This window comes from Micromys minutus, assembly GCF_963924665.1.
Source record: "Micromys minutus genome assembly, chromosome: X".
Lineage (NCBI taxonomy): Eukaryota > Metazoa > Chordata > Mammalia > Rodentia > Muridae > Micromys > Micromys minutus.
This window is the reverse complement of record NC_137970.1, coordinates 6,074,600-6,093,967: the sequence shown is the minus strand read 5'-3', so window position 1 is coordinate 6,093,967 and position 19,368 is coordinate 6,074,600. Positions and strand designations below refer to the sequence as shown.

Below are 19,368 nucleotides of genomic sequence, written 5' to 3'. Positions count from 1 at the left end.
TCTAGGTCTGTTCATTTTTCTGTAAATAATCATGACTTCATTTTTACAGCTGAATTAACTAACATTGTGTATATGGGCCACATCATCTATTCATCTCTTGATGGGCAGCTAGGCTGGTTCCATCTCTTAGCTAATATGAATAGTACAGGAATAAATATAGATGTGTAAGTATATTTGTGGCAGCAGTTCTTAACCTGTTGTAACTCCTTTGAGAGTTGAACAACTCTTTCACAAGGGTTGCTTAAGACTATCTGAAAACAGATACTGACGGAATGATTCATAACTATAGAAAATTCTCTAAACCTCAGTTCTTTATAAGTGAAACTGTCTGCCTCATGAAGATGTCTGCACGAAACTTAAGTTACCATGATACATTGTGCTAGGACCAAATTAGGAGGTTAGAAATACTGCCTCTAATTTGATGTAGATTAATCAGCAAAGCTTCACATAAAAAGGTCATAGTATTTAAATGAATTTTTATAGTATATATTTGAATGGTTTCATAGTGTTGCAGGGATGGAAGGAACTTGAAGAGAGGGAAATAAACAAAGTAAAGAAACGTACTTTAGTAAACCTTCTCTACACACATACACACAGACATTGTTACTTGTGATTCAATCTGTGTTTCCTTTCTCAGAGAAAGTAGTTGTCTTTCAACTCTTGACTTTATAGGTAATGCATTTCATGACTCAGTTGCTCTTGTGTTTGTAGTATTTATGCCTTTTCTTCTGTGTCGTATATTACATGTTTTATTTGAGAGTTGGGGAAATATATTTTATTTCAGTCAATTTTGCACAGCCTCATCAGTATTCAGATTCTTTCAGAGGATGGAATAGGAAATGAATGATTTTGATTAAAAACAGTTCTAACTAAATTAAAGAATTAAATATCAATTTTCAAAATGGATGTTAAGACCTTTTTAACTCTTCAGTTTTGTGAATCCCTTAGTCACATATAATGTTCTCATTTAGAAAATTGGGGGTAATGAGGATATAATGAAAGTAAATTACCACATTATTAGATTTTACAATGTACTTAAATGTTTTTCAATGTTGTTGAAAGTTAAAGAATTCAAAGGAAATGTAGTCCTTGCAAAATTTTTATTATTAAAAAATCATGTGCCAAAAGTGTCAATCATATCAATGTTTGGTAATTATTCTGGGCTATGTACACTGGTTCCCTTACACCTAGGGCAAGATGACTTGGAGGAATGTTCCACACTGTTGCCAGAGATATCAGCATGATCGAGTCCAGTTGCCAACAGCCATAATCAGCTCCATAAAGCATTCTTTAATGGCCTCCTCCTTTTTATGCTTCCTGACCTCTTTCTTACAAATGTTTAGCTATGTTAACTGAACAAATAAGCTACTAGTACTTTTATTTAACTAGCACTGATACCTTTTGCTAAGTTTGTATTGCTTGGAAAAATATAACTCAACATAATATTAAAAGAAGTAATTTGATAATACTTTGTTTTATTAGATTTATTTATTTTTATTTTATGGGCATTAGTGTTTTGTCTGCATGTGTGTCTTCCATGTGTGTATCTGGTAGAAGGAGGTCAGAAGAAGGGATTGTGTCTCCTGAAACTGTAGGTACAGATTGTAAGCTGCCATCTGGTGGTAGGAATTGAACCTGGGTCCTCTGGAAGATCAAGTTTCGTACTTGCTGTGCCATCTATGCAGCCAATAGTTCAAATATTTTAATGCTTACGGAAGCAGAGAAGTTTATAACAGTTTAATAGAAATTTTGAGAAAAGGATAGTTTGAAATTTTGACTTTTGGGAAAGATTCACTAAAACAGATTTGCATGGTTTTTGGTATAATATATGTGTGCTCAAACATTCACCCTTTTTACAAAGTAAAAGTGGTGGCACATGGGAAGCTGACGGAGGATCATTAATTCTAATTCAACAATTTGTCTTGAATAAAAACAAGTCCATATCTCCACAAAACTAGAAGAAACCAAAACAACAACAAAAACCTAAAGGCTAATTCCTATTTAGAAGTAAGTAGAAGATAATAAGTGTAGTCCTTGTTCTTGAAACTACAAAAAGAATATTGATTACTGGTTAGACCCCTAAATATAATTCAGTAAATGCTGTTTTGATACATAATTCCTTTTTTTCCCAATGGTAAAATTCAATGTAGACTTTGCTTATGAATTTCTGTTGCATTTTAACCTTTTCTTCCAGTGATACTCAACATAAAATTAAAGGCTTTCATTTGGGGAATGAGAGGTGGGAGACACAGAAAGTATATGTACACGCACCAATTAAAAAAGTTAGTATAATCAAAGCATTTTCTTTCTTCTGAAGGAAAGGTGTTTATTTTAAATTTGTTGATTGAATTCTACTATTTTTTTTTTCTCCCTAGAACAAATTAAATAAATTAAATGCCATCTGCTTACTCATAACTGTCATTTTTGGTGTTTAAAATATATTGTAAGACATGATAGGAATTTTAAAGACTTAAAACATTGTGAATACTATATTTTCTATCAACAGCACTATACATTATATATAAACGCATATTTTTTAAATCTTTTTTTCTTTTCTTTATAGAATGCTGCCTTTTTATATGGTCTTGGTTTGGTCTACTTCCATTACAATGCATTTCAGTGGTAAGTTAACATTGTGTACAGATAATTAACTTCAATTGCTCCCAATAAATAGCTTGTTTTAGTTTCTTTGGCTGTTATGTACATTTTTGTTTGATTGTATGTGTTAATATAAAATACATTACTGTCAGTAAACCTTCAGTTTTTAGTCATCTCTTGAGAAGATTCAGAAGTATTAACCCATGTTAGGTTATTTAGAAGTCTTCTTAAAAAACTGTTATGATTTAAGATTCTAATCAAAGAGGATTAAATAGGAACTATCTCTCTTGGAACTTCTCCATTACTTACTGGTGACTGACCCCTAGGTTATTTGAACTGAAGAATGAGTATGATTAAACTCAGATCCCAAGATCTGTGGGAGAAATATCCATGATGGCTAGGTTGTTTGTTTTTTGACCTTTACTGACTTCTAGAGAGTTGGCAAAACACTCCTGCCTCACATTGCTTAGCACATTTTACTTTCAGTTAACTTAAGTACCAGATTAAAAGTCTGTTCTTGCTCCTTATAAAATAAGGATAATAGCATCTAACTTTAGAGTTAATTATGCTTAATTATGATAGTAGCATGTAAATTTTAATAGACTATAAAATGTTGGACTCTACTACCATGACCCTCTTTCTACCATTTTTCTCTTTTATTTACCAGATATGGTAATATGCTCTAATAAAAATAATATCAAACTTGAGTAGGGAGGTTTATATTCTAGCTTCAAAAACAATCAAGGTACTGTATAATCATTTGCCTTTTAGAAAAATTTGAAGGTCACATGGAAATGCATTTTTTTAATAAACTATAAAGCCCTGTGGGTATTTTAAGTTTGAAGTGTATTTGATTTTTGTTCTAGTCTCTTGTGCATGCTAGTTTTTGTTTGTTTGTTTTTAGCTAAGTGAGTGCAAGCGATGGAAGTTTGTAGGTAAAAGATTGCTTCTTTGGCCAATGGGTACAACTTTTATACTTGATGATTATATTGAATATTGTAGAGCTTTTACATCAGTTGACAATGATTTTATCATTCTTAAAAAGGAAAGGTTAGACATAGATGTCATTTGCTAGTATGAATTTTCTTTTCTCTTAGCTTTTAATCTTTTTGGTTGGCTTGTGATCACATAAGGAAATTTTATGTTATTAGAACCATACCTTTATGTATACTAATAGAATATTTTAAGCATCCAGAAGAACATGGCTTTGCTTTGTCAACTTTACAAAACTATGATTATCTTTATAAAACTTTACCATTTTAAGCTTTAAAATTTTTTTGAAATTAAAATATAATCACACTATTTCCCTTCTCTCTTTACTTACCTTTATTCCCTATAGCCCCTTCTGTGAACCCCTCCCCCACATTAGAAAGAATAAAACTACCCAATGTCTTACTATGCAGTCCTGGCCAGCCCAAAATTTATGAAGTAGATCATGCCAGTATGAAACTCAAGGTGATCCTCCTATTTCTACCTCCACAGTGTTGGTTTTACAGGCATACATTACCATACCTTTCTTTATATCAGCCCTAAATTATACTTATGTCTCAGTCATATTTTTGTTTGTTTTTGTTTTTTTATTGCTCTAATAAGATAGGTTGACCAAGTCAATTTAAAAAAGAGTTTATTGGAGTCTTACAGTTTCAGAGAGTGAGTTTATTACCATCATAGTGGAGATAGGAGTAGCAAGCAGGCAGGTACAGTACTATAGCAGATGCTGAGAACTTACATCCTGATCCACAGGTATTACATAATTGTTTAGTTGGTGCCAGAACAAAGGTTAATATCCAAGCATAATTTTTTTCCTCTGTTGTACTGTGTTTGCTTTTAAGTTAATAAGTGCAACTAACTGTTCAGCCCTGGCTAGCCTGGAACTCAGAGTCTCTCTGCCTCTGCCTCAGTGGAGATTAAAGGCATTCAGCTTTTCTTTCCTGTTTGTTTGTTTGTTAGCTACTGTTTTTTTTTTTTTTTTTATGACAAAGTATCACTGTGTAATATGGATTGTCTTTAAATTCCTAGTGGTCTTCCTGCCTTAGCCATCCAAATGATAACATCACAGGTGCAGACCATCACATAGCATAGGCAGCAGGTTTTGAGTTAGTATTTGGAAGGGTTCTCTTTGGCACATTGATAAATCTTTATGGCCCATTGAAAATACTGTAGGGAAGGGGGGAAGCAAGGAACTCTACAGTTTAAGAATGGGTATTTGTTTCTCAGGCGAGCCATGTTTCACATAACTGTGGCTAACTTATGGCCTTACCTCCATATTGAAGGTAAGAACAAGTAGTTCTGAAGTTCAGAGTTATTATTTGATAAATTTGTAATCATATTAAGTGCATCTACTTTTTATTCTTCATCTATGTATGATTTCTACATTATTCATTTTACTTCAGAGGTTGAACTGAGTGATAAAGGATAATGCAGGGTTTAAGTTTAAGTGAATGCCCTCTGTTGCTCTACGTCGCCGCCGTTTCTTACATCTTAACTCTCGGTGCTATGGCTGCTTCCTAAAAGAGTTGTCTGTACTTTTGCTCTGGTTGTGCTCTTCCTGATTAGCCAGCTCCCTGAAACTACATTGTTTTGGTATTGCTTGAAAAACTGCAAAATTAAAAAAACACTCAATAGCTCTTGGTGAGAATTTCAGAGTGTAAACTGAACTGATAGTAATTTACTTAGATTGAAATTACTTTATTCTTAGTGATATATTTGGTGAGAAATACTGATTACTATTAGGAAGATTTTGTTCAACACCAGATTCTTTAAAATTTGTTGAGAAGTGTTGCTAGAAGAGGTTTTATTCCCCCCTTCTTCTTAAATTGCTTGTTAAAGAGTTAGATGTCTGACATGGAGTGTGATAAAGACCTAGTGCTTAACATGTAGTTTTGAGATTATTTATACAAGCATGCTATTCAAAATTTTATTACCAACAAACAGTTGATGTTAACATATGCTGAGTTTATTAAATGATTTATACTTCTATTCTTTTGAGGTTGAATTAGAAGGGGCAGGAAATTTAAACATACACAGGAAGGACTCAGTGCTGTGGAAACGAATCCTACAAAGCTCTACTAGCATAGCAGTGCATCAACAATTTAACTAGGGCAGGTCTGACTGACAAAAAGATTGCCAGAGAATTTGGAAGGGTTTGGATTAAATTTCAGAAGAATTAAGGATAAATATTTAAATCTTACAGTAAGGGAGTAGAAAATATGTTCAACTTATTTGGGTGATAATCAAAGATTTTTCTAAAGAGGGCTAGAGACGGTGATTCACTGGCAAATGTAAGGCCTGGGGAATGTGTTCTTTCTAAGTTACTTCCTCCCTCTTCTAATTCAACCTCAAATGATCCTTGTAGTCCAGTTCTTTCTTAAGTATACTTTTTGAGGACAGTACACCATAGGTAGTTAAACTAGCATTTTAGCATCCCCTAAAGGGACCAGAAGCAGTTTTTACCCCTCTACTTTCTTGAGGGAACCCTTTGAACATAGCATTGTTGGCTCCAGAGATTTCAGGTTTGCTTATTTCGCTTTACAAATGTGTCAATGTGGAAGGCTCATTTTGTTAGTGTTATTTGCTATCAATCTAAATGATCATCCCTTCTCTCTCTCCCTCCCTCCTTCCCTCCCTCCTTCCCTCTGTAGTATAATTTTCTAGAAATCTGTTTAAAGGTGACCATTGCTATAAAGCATATTTAGTGATGTGTGTTTTTGTGGAATTAGTGCTATTGAGGAATTAGTTTCATTTCTTTTTAAACTTATGGTTGAATGAAACAATTCTTTAACCAGAAAATTCCATATCAATAATCTAGTAATATAGAAAGTTGTTTCTAGACTATCAGAAAAATAGAAGCAGTACTAGACAGTGATGTGTTCCTCCAAAATTTTTTCCCAGTGGCACATATTCTTTACCTATTTGAGAACTGTGAAACTTACCAGGCATTGCATTATCAAAGTACTTTATACAGTTTTAAGTCGCCATTTACCATGCTTAAAAATTCTGTCAGCATAAAATACTTGTTATCAACATCTAGTTTATACTACAGAGACCTTATTCTGGCTCCATGTATTTTCAAGAGATAGGAGGAATGTAGTAAGATAATAACCAGAATTTGAATGTAATCTTTAGTTGTATTTCTGCCCTCTCCCTGTACCCCCAGTTCTTATTTTCCTGAGATATATAGAAACTGAAGTGTCACATAAGAAAAAAATGGCAAAACTTTTAAATAAGAAAACAAACTTGGATAGTTAAATAAATTTATTGTCTTTTAGGTGAGGGTCTTGATCAATAAAGAGATTAGACTGTAGAGTTCTTCCTTCTCAACAAATAACTATCTTTTATCTTTAAGTGATGGTATTGATTAACATGTTAATTTGTTGTTTTGCTGATGGTGATGATTTAGAGAGAAAATAATGACGCAGACTGGAAGAAACAAACTTAGAAAAATTGGGGACAGTACACCATAGGTAGAAAGCAAAATGATTGAATTAGAGATTGGACCTTATCACTAGATTTAACACTAAGTCAGAAATAGTTGATACTGAATTTGCATGGTGAGTTTTGATTGATTTTAATAGTGGACTTAGATGGAAGCTGAAAAAAATGAAGATATTCTAGGCCAGGAGAATATAGTATAAAGAAGCAGTGAAGGCAGGAGTACCAAAATTTGCAGACAAAATTTTTTAAGATAAGCTATTTCGAGGCTGAAGACAGTTACAGCCAACTGGAATGGGGCTGACTGAAAACTGCCCATAGATGTTAAACTTAACAAAGAGATATGATTATTAAGTTATTAGTGTTATACAAAGTACCTTTTTGAGGAAATAAGTGTAAGACAGAACACACAATATTTTAAGGAATTTTTGTCAGTAATCTAGTAATGAGTTTCTGAAAGTTGTTTCTATAAAGTTATAACACCAAAGGGACACGGGGGAGAGAGAGTGTGTGTGTATGTACACATATGTCTGTCCTTGGCACTTTTAGACCTTAAAGAATAAATATACACTGAGCCTAATGTGAATTTATTGTTTCTGAATCTAGGCTAATTGCCTACTCATAAAGATCCTGTTTAAAATAAAGTTATGTTAGTGTGTAATGTTGTGAACCAAATGTAAGAGAAGGCTCCCATCACAAACATTACATTTAGGAAAAATAGAATTTTAATTGAGACAAATATTTTCGCAAGTGGTTGTTAATTATGTTGTTTAATCTTTTTATCAATCCTCATAAACTCTTTGTTCTACCTTTTTTTCTTTCCTAACTTCTGTGATTCCACTTTTGTTTCAGATCTGTGCCTGAGATCTGCCTGAGTTTTCATTGGCACATATGAACATTGTTTAGCAGTTTTTCTCACTAATGTCATAAGGACATCGTGAAGTATCAGTCATGAATTTTATATTTTTTGATACTGGGTCTCATGTATCTCAGGCTGGCCTTGAGCTCACTGGCTAGGTAACCAGGAATGACCTTGAATTTCTAACTCTCCTGGCCCTACTTACTCATTGCTGAGGTTAACCTGCCCAGGCACCTCTGGTTTGTTCAGTCCTATGTTGGGCAAGCACTCTTTAAACTTTTCTATATACATCTCTAGTTCATAATTTTTGCTAACACACCTTCAAAGGTATAAATCATAAATATTTATTGTAGCATATGCTATTGTAAAACAAGCATTAATACAACCATCACTTGGGTAAAGAAGTAGACATTGCAACTACCCTAGAAGCTTCTGAACACTTTGTGCATACTGTTCTTTTCCACTGAGTTCTCAGTCCTACTTTCTTCTAATCTTGATGCCTCTACCCACAAATACAGTCTTCCTCTTAGTGTGCTTGCATTGATTTTGAAACATTTTTAATAAGAATTTTAACTAACGCCCTATTCTTTTTTGTTAACCCTTTCACCTCTCATACACTCCCAGACCCACTTAAATCATCTAACACATGAGTACCTATTTCTTTAGGAAGAAAGTCAAGTACTGTCATAAGCACATATAGGTCTCATGTTGAATCTATGTTCTTCCTGCCAAATAAACTACCTGGTTGAAGTTTGTAACATTATAAATAAGCACATATATAAGTAGTCTTTTTAAAAAAAATACTAGACTGGGTATGATCCTTCAGAATAAAACTACTAAAAACACATAAAGTATTTTATGGCATAATATTTTTGTATAAAAAATTAGCTTTTATTTTGGAAAATCTAAGATTCAAAATACCTTTAATGTTTATAGGACTAGTGTTAGCTCTTAAAAAGTTTTGCAAATAATACATGACATTATATTTGATCAGATGTTTTTAACCAATAGAAGGATTTAAATATTATGCAACATGATTTCAGTATATTATTTTTTGTTATTTACTGTTTCCTTCTATATAAGTACAAATATTTGAGGCAATTTTATTTTGGAAACAGGGTCTCAGTAGCCTAGGCTGACCTCAATCTTAGTATCTTACATCCTTTCTACCTTCTGAGCACTAGTTTTACAGCTGTGAATTACCATACTGTTTATGAGGTACTAAGGATCCAACTTCAGGTCTTCGTGCATGCTAAGTAAGCACTCTAACCATCTGAACTACATCCTCATGTCAGGACCTTTATAACTTTACAAATTCAAAACATTTTATCATTGTTCAATATGTCTTTTAAGCACTGGGTACACTAACATGATCAAGTTAAATAGTAACATAAGAATCCACCCAGTAAAAGGTTCTTTTCCCTGAGTTCTACTTGAATCAAACTTTTTTCTTCCATGTTTTTTTATTTTATTTTTTGTAAATATCCAATTAGAGTTTGATGGAAAGAGGCTGACAGACCAATTTAATTAGAATAACAAACTCAAAAATAGATCCACATGAATGTCAATATTTTTGTAGAGTTTTCAAGTAAGGATGAGCTTTTCTATATAAATAATGTGGTTTCTGGATATTACTATAGAAATGAAAGTTGACTCTTCACTAATGCAGTGTAAAAGATAGAGTGCAGGTAGGTTGCACACCAAAACATGGAAAAGCAAACTACAAAGTTTATAAAAGAAGACTTATTTTATGGAATAGACTAGAAATAGTATTAATTCCTAAACTTTCCCTCTCTTCCTTTACAGCCTTCCTATGTACTCTACCCCTCCCAGGAAATCCCAGAAAGAGTCAAATTAGTTATTTACACAGAATTTGATTAAGCCATGAAGTATTGCTTGCTTAAATAATGTGGAATAAATTTATTGTTCCCCTTTTATATGAAATTAGGCTATTTGTATTTAATATATACAAGGCTTAAATGCTCCTTTCAGTTCTTAAATAACACTTATTTACATTATTTTCTATAAATCTGAAATTTAAAAATAGCTTTGCATAAAACAGGTATTACTGAACTACCGAGCAGAAATGCATTCACGTGTTAAAATTTAAGCTATCTTATGTCTATATTCTTTCAGGGCTATTAAAGCATTTCAGGAGGTGCTTTATGTTGATCCCAGCTTTTGTCGAGCCAAGGAAATTCATTTACGACTTGGGCTTATGTTCAAAGTGAACACAGACTATGAGTCTAGTTTAAAGGTAGGTTGTTGAGTTTTTTTCAAGATACAATGTCCTATTTCTGTGATTGTTGTTGCTAAATATTAGAGCATTGAGAAATGTTGAAACTCATATTGGCACTTTCAAAGAAAATTTATTTAGATGAAGGAACTATTCATCAATTATGAAATTGAAGAAAAATGGGGTTTCAAATACAAAATAGTTTTGATATTGAGAGCCATGTGATAACTTTCATTTTAAGTTTTGCTCAGGTCTGGCAGGAAAAAGGATATTGAAGCATCTGAGAAATTCTCTGAAGAAGTGATTGGCAGAGCTACTTAATGTTGTATCTGTGACCTGGCAGTCATTTTTTTTTTTTTGTAAATATATATAATTATATAGATTGAGCCACTTCAACCAGCAGGACATGTCTTGCATTTAAATAATAAAAACAGTATTTATAAGGCATTTTTTGGACTGCTGGTCTGTGAATATAAATATTGTCAGGGAAAAATAGTTTGTTTAATATTTTCCTTCTTGTGGTCATTGAATATTTCTCCCAATTTTTCATTTTACATTGAGTTAATTCTACCTTCTTTGCCATTAGTACTAGGCTTTTTGTTAAAACTGCACTTCTCTGCATGACAAAAATATAGAATTTGAAAAAATTATAAGTTCTAGGGACAAGCTTATGGTTTTATGAAGTTAATGACTATTGGTTGCTGAGTTTTGTTGCATACTATCATGATACCTAAGATTGTGATAGGGAAAGAGACGGGAGATCAAGAATGACTTCATACTGGGCTCTAATTAGAACTGTGAAGTTTTAGTTTTTTGTTCTTGTTTTTTCTTACAATGAGTTTCTCTCTTTCCAAGAGTGTCTCTAATTGTTACAGATTTTTAAAGTAGAAACACTGTTTGTTCTCCAACCATTCATGACTTTAAACGGAAAAGGGGTGATGAGAGTTATGCACCTAGGAACATTAGGACAAATAGTTGGTAAAAGGTGTGGACCACAGGAGGTTATGGTAAGTGCAGTAGAGGAGTAGATAGATCCCAGCATACCTTAAGTGGAGTGAAGAATATAATACCTGGAATTTACAGTTTTCCTCAGCTTACTGGTATTTTTTTTTTTTTTTTTAAATATATGCTGTGGTATGTCATTGGTTTTGAAGTAGAAAATAAAATAGATATGTTACCTTCTGTATTGTAAAAGTTCCTCCTGGGTAGCCAGTTTTCATTAGCTATCAAAGACTCTTACTGTGTTTTATTACACAAAATAAACTTGCTTGAGCAGTTCATGGTGATATTAAAACATCTATTTTAAGATTCAAAAGGGTTGGTAGTGGTTTAACAAACTTTATTTGGGGTATTTATTGGGGTGGTAATTAAATGTGTCTCAAATTATAGAATGTAGCTATGCCTGAATTTTACTACAGTGATAACTTTTTAGTATCAATAAAAATCTCTATTTTCAAGACAGCAACATTATTAAGTTTTCTCTTTAATCAGGAGGTTTAGTGTTTCATAGCTAACTGGAAATACTTCTTCCTTTATACTCCACCAAAACATTCCTGTGTACTCAGGGATAAGGTAAAGGCTGACTAATCTTGTTTATGTTGATCTTTCCAAAAATGCTCTAAATATGGGCAGACTTCTTTTTAGGAAGGGCTTTGGTCCTTTGTTTAATACGATAACAATTTTAATCTGATATTTATTTCATTTCCATAAACATGGGTGATTTTAAGAGCTCTTGATATATTTTTCTTTTTCACAATGTCAAGGTTTTGATTTGATTCTCTTCCTTGTACTGATACTCATTTTTTGAAGCCTTCTCTCTAAGTTTTATATTCATTATCTATTATGCAAATTTTTTGATCTCAGCATTTTCTGTCCAAGAGCAGCCTTGTTTATTATCGTAAGTGCTTAGCATTCAGTAAATGGAGTTAGAAATCAGAAGTACTTCTCCCTTTAACGGGCACCAGTTTTTTTGACTAGTATTTTACCTCTGTCTGGATAAATAGAGAATTTCTATCGCTCTTCTAGCATATCAAACTTTTTCATAGTACAATATTTTGGCATTTTAGGCTACAGTATCAGCAGGTAAAATATCTTGTATTGAGCCTGACAACTTGAGTTAGTTCCTGAGAAGCCCACATGGTAGAAGGAACAGATTGTTGCAGGTTGTCTTCTGACCTCCACACATGGGTGCACACACAAATACAAATAAATTTAATTTAATTAAGTACTTTATAGATGAAGTTGTCCTCAAGATTAGTTGAGTAATGGATTCGAAGTTTCATTAAAGATGATTTTCTTTTAGTCCTATGGTTTTGTTTGGTTGGTTGCTTGTTTGTTTTTTAAGGGGAGGAGGGATACTTTTATAGACATACTTCAAGAGACCAGTCAACTGGGCAATAACTAGAATACTCTCTAAATTGGCTTTTCTAAGAGCTAGTTGTCAAGTACAATATAAGTGAAGGACTTCCTTTTACATCTTTTATATAGAAACACTGCACAGTAAGGATTTATATGTTTAATATACTACTGTCATTTGTAAGTATTGCTTGGGACTGGAGAGATGGCTCAGTGGTTAAGAGCACTGGCTGTTCTCCCAGAAGGACCCGGGTTCAATTTCCAGCAACCACATGGGAGCTCACAAGTGCCTGTTACTGCTGTTCCAGGGGATCCCAACAGCCTCATACAAACATACATGCAGGCAGAATACCAATCTACATTAAAAAATATTATTAGTAATGCTTAATAGGTAATGATTGACATCCATTCATTCAGGAGACTGAACCTGTCTTCCTGTTAATCTTTTCAGAAGTATTTTAACTTTTATCCCATTAGCTTGAAATAGATCTCATAGCATTCTTAATTCTTTATCAAAGGAGATGTTATCGCTTGAACAGTTAAGCTCAGTCTTTGAGCAAGGCTCAAGTCCCTAAATATACTATACCTATATAATGGAGGTATGAAGAAATGAATAAAAAGAATATTATTAGTAGTGAGGATACTGTGAATATTCCTTCTGTTACAGATCAGATCTTTAAAAATGTTTGTGTGTGTGTGTGTGTGTGTGTGTGTGTGTGTGCGCGCATGCTTGCTTGGAAGCTAAAGGAGAATATCCTCTTTACTTACCTCTTTGAGGTAGGGGTTCTTCCTGATCCTAGGACTCACAACTTCTCAGCTATGCTGGGAGCTAAGCTACTAAGCTGCAGCAATTCTTCCTCTGCGCCATTCACAGCCTGAGTTACAGGCATTCACAGAGCACTCTGCTTGTTTGTTACATGGGTGCTAGTAGCCAAACTCCAGTGTTCATAGTTGTGCAGCAAACATTTGTAACTACTGAATTATCAGCCCAGCTCCAGATCAGATCTTTTCTACCTTTTTTTTTTTTTTGACTTCTTCCTGAAGAAAGGTATAGCTTAGATAATACTTTTTACATGATAAAAGCATTTGTATAAAAATAATTTACTTTCTTAATATGTTCCTTTTATCTGCATGTGAAGTACGTTCCAGTGCCTCCTGGTTTTATTTCAGTCAGTATTTCATATTTTTATAAAAATAAATTGCTAAAATAGATTTGTTATGTTTGAGTACTTTGTAAACAGCTTACAACAAGCAAATTTGGTTTTGAAATTTGATTCTGTCATATACCTTATAACTAATTTTGTGACTTTAGCAGAATTACTAATAATTTGATTCTTTCTACGTCTACTGAGTCAGAGTAATCATGTGTACCTCACAAAATTGTTATACAAGTGGGTTTTTATGTGTGTATACATATTACTCTGGATCTTATAAATGGACTTTTTTCCAGCTCAATAGGAGTATGAAGTATCTCTCTTTATTGGCCTGGGTGATCTAGAACTTGCTATCTTGCTATCTTCCTGTCTTAGCCCCACTGTTGGTATTCAACAGGAATATGTGCCTACTCTAGATTTAGTTCTCAGTTTACTATGATGCCTTGCGTCCCCAACCCCCAATTGTATTTTGTTGTTTTTGTGATAGGATTAAATGTAACCCTGGCCAGGCTTGAACCTAGCAGAAGTTAGTTCTGATCTCTTCCTTCTTTAAATAAAATTTTATGTGTATGGATGGTTTACATGAATGTTTTTTTGTATACTACTTTTTTCCAGTGGCTGAGGAGGGTAGAAGATCCCCATGGGACTACAGTTATAGAAGTTTGTGAGCTATTGTGTGGGTGCAGGGAATTGAACCTAAGTTCTCCGAAACCAGTACTCCTAACTACTCAGCCATGTCTTGAACCCCTAGCCCTGAATTCTTGGTCTTTCTACCTCCCCCTCCTAAGTCCTGTGATATGCAATATATGTGTACTACCATAACTTCATTGGTTCTTTATGTGTTTTGTTTATTTGTTTGTTTTGTGTCTTGTTTTGTTTTGATTGTTTTTGTCAGTCTACCAATCCTCAGAAATATGAAATTAACAACTTTATTTTTAAATCACATAGCCTTTTCCCATTATATCGCTTGGATTTAGTTGGTGATGGACACACCATTTCTCAACTCACTTGTAAACTCGTTTACTATTGCCTGGATATGAAGCTTCTTGTTTGTTCTTTCCTGCAGCACATAATACCCTGCCTCAGTTGGATCTAATTGCCACTTTAACTCAGTTGAATGAATTTAAGGTGTGATTTTATTATCTTTTAGTGCTGTTAGTGATAATTGCTATTAATAAATAGTAATTTATATGTATATATTTAAAGCAGTGTGCTATATGGCCGTTTGTGCTATATGTCCACTTCTCTAAAAGTATACTGATTCTGACAGATAGTCTGTATTGCCCCACATTTCTACACCCTGCTATACTATTAAAATACTTTTGAAAAATAAAAGTATGGCATTTTACCAGGTATTGGTATGAGTTAAATGGTTAGACTGTCAAGTGGAAGAGGCTATAAAATGTCAAAATGCCTAATTGCAATGTAAACTAAAAGGAATTAAAACAGAAATTGGTTTTATATGTTGTTTAAAAATCCTGATCTCATTATTTCTCTGAATGCCTTAGTATATCATTTTATCCTATATTCAACATCATACTTTTATGCAAAATAGCAATTCACATTTTTTTTTACCTTACTGGGAACTATTCATTTCTGGTTGTCTGATTTGATACATAATAATCGTTTTTAAAAAGTCTTGATGTGTAACTCAGGTTATATTTGATCTTATTTGCCTAGATCTTTTATTTCCCCTATCTTAGTGCCTAAGTGCTGGGACTAGAGTTATGAGCCACAATACCTGGTTCAGAGTTTGTGAATTTTATTCTCAGTTTTAAATGGTCACATAGTAACACAGAAAATAATAAACAAAAACAAGATAATTCACTTTCTTTCAAGAAACTACCTTTGAATTTATAAAATACTTTATTATTATTATATATATACAGATTGTTTCATTTAGTCAAGCTATTATGAACTCAAGAAACATTTCCTAGGAATTTGAATATTAACTATTAATTTTATCCATAGTATTAAATTTCCAAATATCCATGTTTTTTATTAATACTTTATTAATGTTTTTTATTAATACCTTACATTTTTGTCATTTCTGTTGTCTGGAGACAATGGCAATTACTATTACTTATTTCATACCTGATGTGTTCTCATTCCTTCTTGATATTCATTTCTCACCTTTTCTGACATTTGAAAATTCTGGTTTTAGAGTGGTTTGAGAGAAATTTTTTTCATACATATGATTTAGCTTTTGAAAAGGTCCATGTCCTCCAGTAATTTAAGGGAAAAAAATATGTTGGAAACTTTAAAACTTAAGACTTAGTGTTGGATTTGGCCTATAGCAAGGTAATAAGGAAAGAAATTCTTCCACTGAAAGATCCTACATAGTATTGGTACATCATAGAACCCATGTTGGGCAATTCTTTGAATTGGTTTAACAAAGGGACATAGTGAGAAAGACCTGTTCATTATATTTTTGAACTTTTTATTTAATGAATGTCATACTCTAGTGTCTTTGTTATTGGTAGCAGTGTCACTAATTCTTGGATGAAATCTACAAATGAAGTTGTGTTCATTACTACATATTAAGCCTTAATACTTGGGATGTATATATATTTAAGCATATATTAAAAACTATGAGAGCATTGTTCTGGTAGAATTTATGGTAATCTTTCCTACTTTTACTTGCACCATATGTTCCTTCCTTCGGCATAACTATTGTCTCCTTATGATACTGTAAGATCTTGCTTGACTTTTTTATGGTCAGCAGAAATACGAACTCTGATTGTGGAAATTGTAAACCGTTTCTTTTTTTTCTTTTTTTCTTTCTTTTTTTTTTTTTTTGAGCGCTTTTATATTTTATTTACTTATATTTTAAGTAGGAAAAAACTGTTTAATAAAACACACAATCAAACAAAAATGCAGACGGTGCTGGAAACAGTTTCTTAAGGTTGAAACCTTAAAACAATATAACCCTGTTTGTTTTTCATTGGATAGAACTTTGCTGTTTCTTTTGTTATGATGCCAGTGCTGACTGCTCTCTACATGTTTTTTCCTCATTTGTAGAAGGCAATATTATTACTTCTTTATTCCTTTTTCTACTAGTTAATTTTTACTTTATCTGGTGATAGTTATAGTTCAGTTGGTTTATGTAGCCATTTAATAATAGTTACTTTGCTCTTCCTGTCAAATTTTGTTTTTATATTTGAGATTTATCTGAATTTGATTATATATTCTCCATATAGAAAGTAGGAAAAAATGAAATACTTTAGTACCTATGAAATATGTTTGAAAACTTCCTAACTGCTTATATATGTGACAATACATAATGCCTTGTACAGGAGAGTACAGGCCTCTTAAGTCACAATTTTCTTTCCCAGATGTTAATAATGCACAACTCATTTGTTAATAAAAAGTGACTATTAGTATTTACTCATAATGACTTTATTTGGTGATAAACTGAAACTTTATGAAGCAGTCAATATATCTAGCTTCACCTTTAAAAAGTTATGTTTGAAAATAACATTTTATAGTAAAAATTATGTGTGTATCAGTATTTTGATATAGCTCAGATCACTATGAAAATAATTTAAAAGTGAAGTTGCCACATTCTGTCATTTGTGTGTACACATTGGACACATACTATGTCTAGGTTTTTTGGGGTGCGGGAGATGTCAACACAAGATTTTTTGTGTAGCCTTGGCTGTCCTAGAACAAACTTACTCTAGACCAGGCTGGTCTTGAACTAAGGGGTCCATCTGCTCCTGTCTCTCAAAGGAATGGGCCACCGCCTACCAGCTATTAAATTTTTAATGAGTCACTTCTACATTTGTAAAATATAGTAACGGAGACTAAATGGAACGGGTGCATGAGGAAAAGCTGAGTAAGAGCAGAAAGACAAATGGGTTCTCAGAAATGAGTGGATGGGTAGATACATGACATCAATCAAGGGAGGAAAAGCTTAGTTTGGTTTATAGAGTTGATACAGGCCATCATTGCAAAAAAGAAATAGGGACAGAAACCTTAAATGGCATGGGGTAGATAGGATTCGGAAAAGTGCCACCTGCTGAGGGCCTTATATTCAAACAGTTGAGCTTGTGAGGGACATTTTACATCCAAATTACTACAGTCAGTTTCATGACTAAGTATTGAAGTAAAACAGCAGGTTTTGAATTTAGGAGGTGAAGATTCTGTGCATGGCATGTGATAAGTAGATTTAGTCAGAACCAGAAAGAATAGTTAGACAATTTGAGTATTGGTGGTATGCGATGTATTTTGTCTTGTTCCGTTAAAGAACTTTTAAGAGAGATAAGGCTGGCATAATTTCAAAGAGTTCCCTGCCCCCCTTTTATCAGTGAGCATAGATAGGATATAATAGCTATTTAGGAAGACAGGAGAAGCTAAGTTTGAGGGCTTTAAGAGGATGTTAGTCAGACCAGCTTAATCAGTAATGTCTCATGTGCCCTTCTATAACCAATTTTAGAGATCAAATCTATGTATATCCTTTCATCCTACATTTCTCTTGTTTTAGATCAATTAAAAATTTTATTTTAAATTACAACTTTAGAAGTCTGTAGCAGTGTAACTTTGATTTGCAACAGTATCTGGCATGTCTCTTTTTCTCAGGTAATACCTAAAGCCCTGTTTTTAAGGGCCCTACAAAAATAAGTTCTTCAGACTGAAATATTTCTTATTTTCTCTCTTTCACTCTCCTCCTCCCCTCCCCCGTCGTGTGTGTGTGTGTGTGTGTGTGTGTGTGTGTGTGTGTGTGTGTGTGTGCGTGCGCGCGTGTGTGCGTGTGTGTGTGTGTGTGTGTGTGTGTTCCGGTTACAGTTTGTTTTCTATTTCCTTAGCAAATTAAAACAAAAACCTTCTAACACATCAACTTTAGTGAGCATTACATGTAATGTTAAAGCCATAGTAGAGGACCTGGTATAGAATAAAAAGCTGGTAATGTTGCTAACATGTAACTCTTGGTTTTTCAAGATAGTTTTTTCTTTCTTTTTTCTCTGTATAGCACCAGTGTCCTAGCCTCCACTCCTGAGTGCTCGGATTAAAGGCATGTGCCACCACTGCCTGGCACTAACATGTAACTCTTAAGAGACTGTGTCTATCTTCATTGAACGCAGATAATAATTTTAGCTATTTACTGACCATGTTTATGTATTTTGAAATAATGGTCTCTAGAGACAAACACACAAGGTAAAAACCCCAGAACAGTGACATTTAACACTGCTGGTGGTATATCAGAATGATATGCAGGTGGTTTTCCTGGTTTGAATGGTGGCACTTCCAACTCTTGCATGATCAAAACATCCTGGATTGGGCTTAGAATCCAAATATTGCTCCAAATTAATAATTTATAAGTATATAGGGAAAATCATTGCTTATCCATAAGATTTTGAATAGACAGACTCTAAATCCAGAAATGAAGCACTTTAAAGAGAAAATGTAAAACTTGTTTTACTTGTAATTATGTGGATATAGATTTCAGGCTTCAATTAGAAATTAAATAATTGTTCAATTATAAACTAATTATTTTGTAAGATCTTTCATTTTCTAATGTATGGTTTGAATTTATATTCTTTTGCTGAATTTTCCTCTTATCTTTCTCTTTGGAATTGTAATTTTGAACTGATGGACCAGTGATTTGATTACATCTTTTAATATTTTTGACAAATATATAACCAAAATGATTCATGCCAAGTTTCTCTGCAGAATTTGGATGCTGATAGATAATCTTCATTTCAGTGTTTCAGCTAAACCAGTAGAAGTTGACC

The 19,368-nt window shown here is 33.2% G+C and overlaps 1 protein-coding gene across 6 annotated transcripts in view; it reads left to right on the top strand.

Moving 5' to 3' along the window:
- The window catches only part of KDM6A (lysine demethylase 6A), a 136,399-nt gene that overhangs the window by 66,396 nt on the left and 50,635 nt on the right, over positions 1 to 19,368 (top strand). For all 6 annotated transcript variants that reach the window (XM_080910392.1, XM_080910395.1, XM_080910390.1 and 3 more), the window contains exons 5-6: positions 2,564 to 2,622; positions 10,025 to 10,145. In XM_080910392.1, coding sequence (XP_080766518.1) covers positions 2,564 to 2,622; positions 10,025 to 10,145 — 180 coding nt within the window. The remainder of the gene's footprint in view (positions 1 to 2,563; positions 2,623 to 10,024; positions 10,146 to 19,368) is intronic.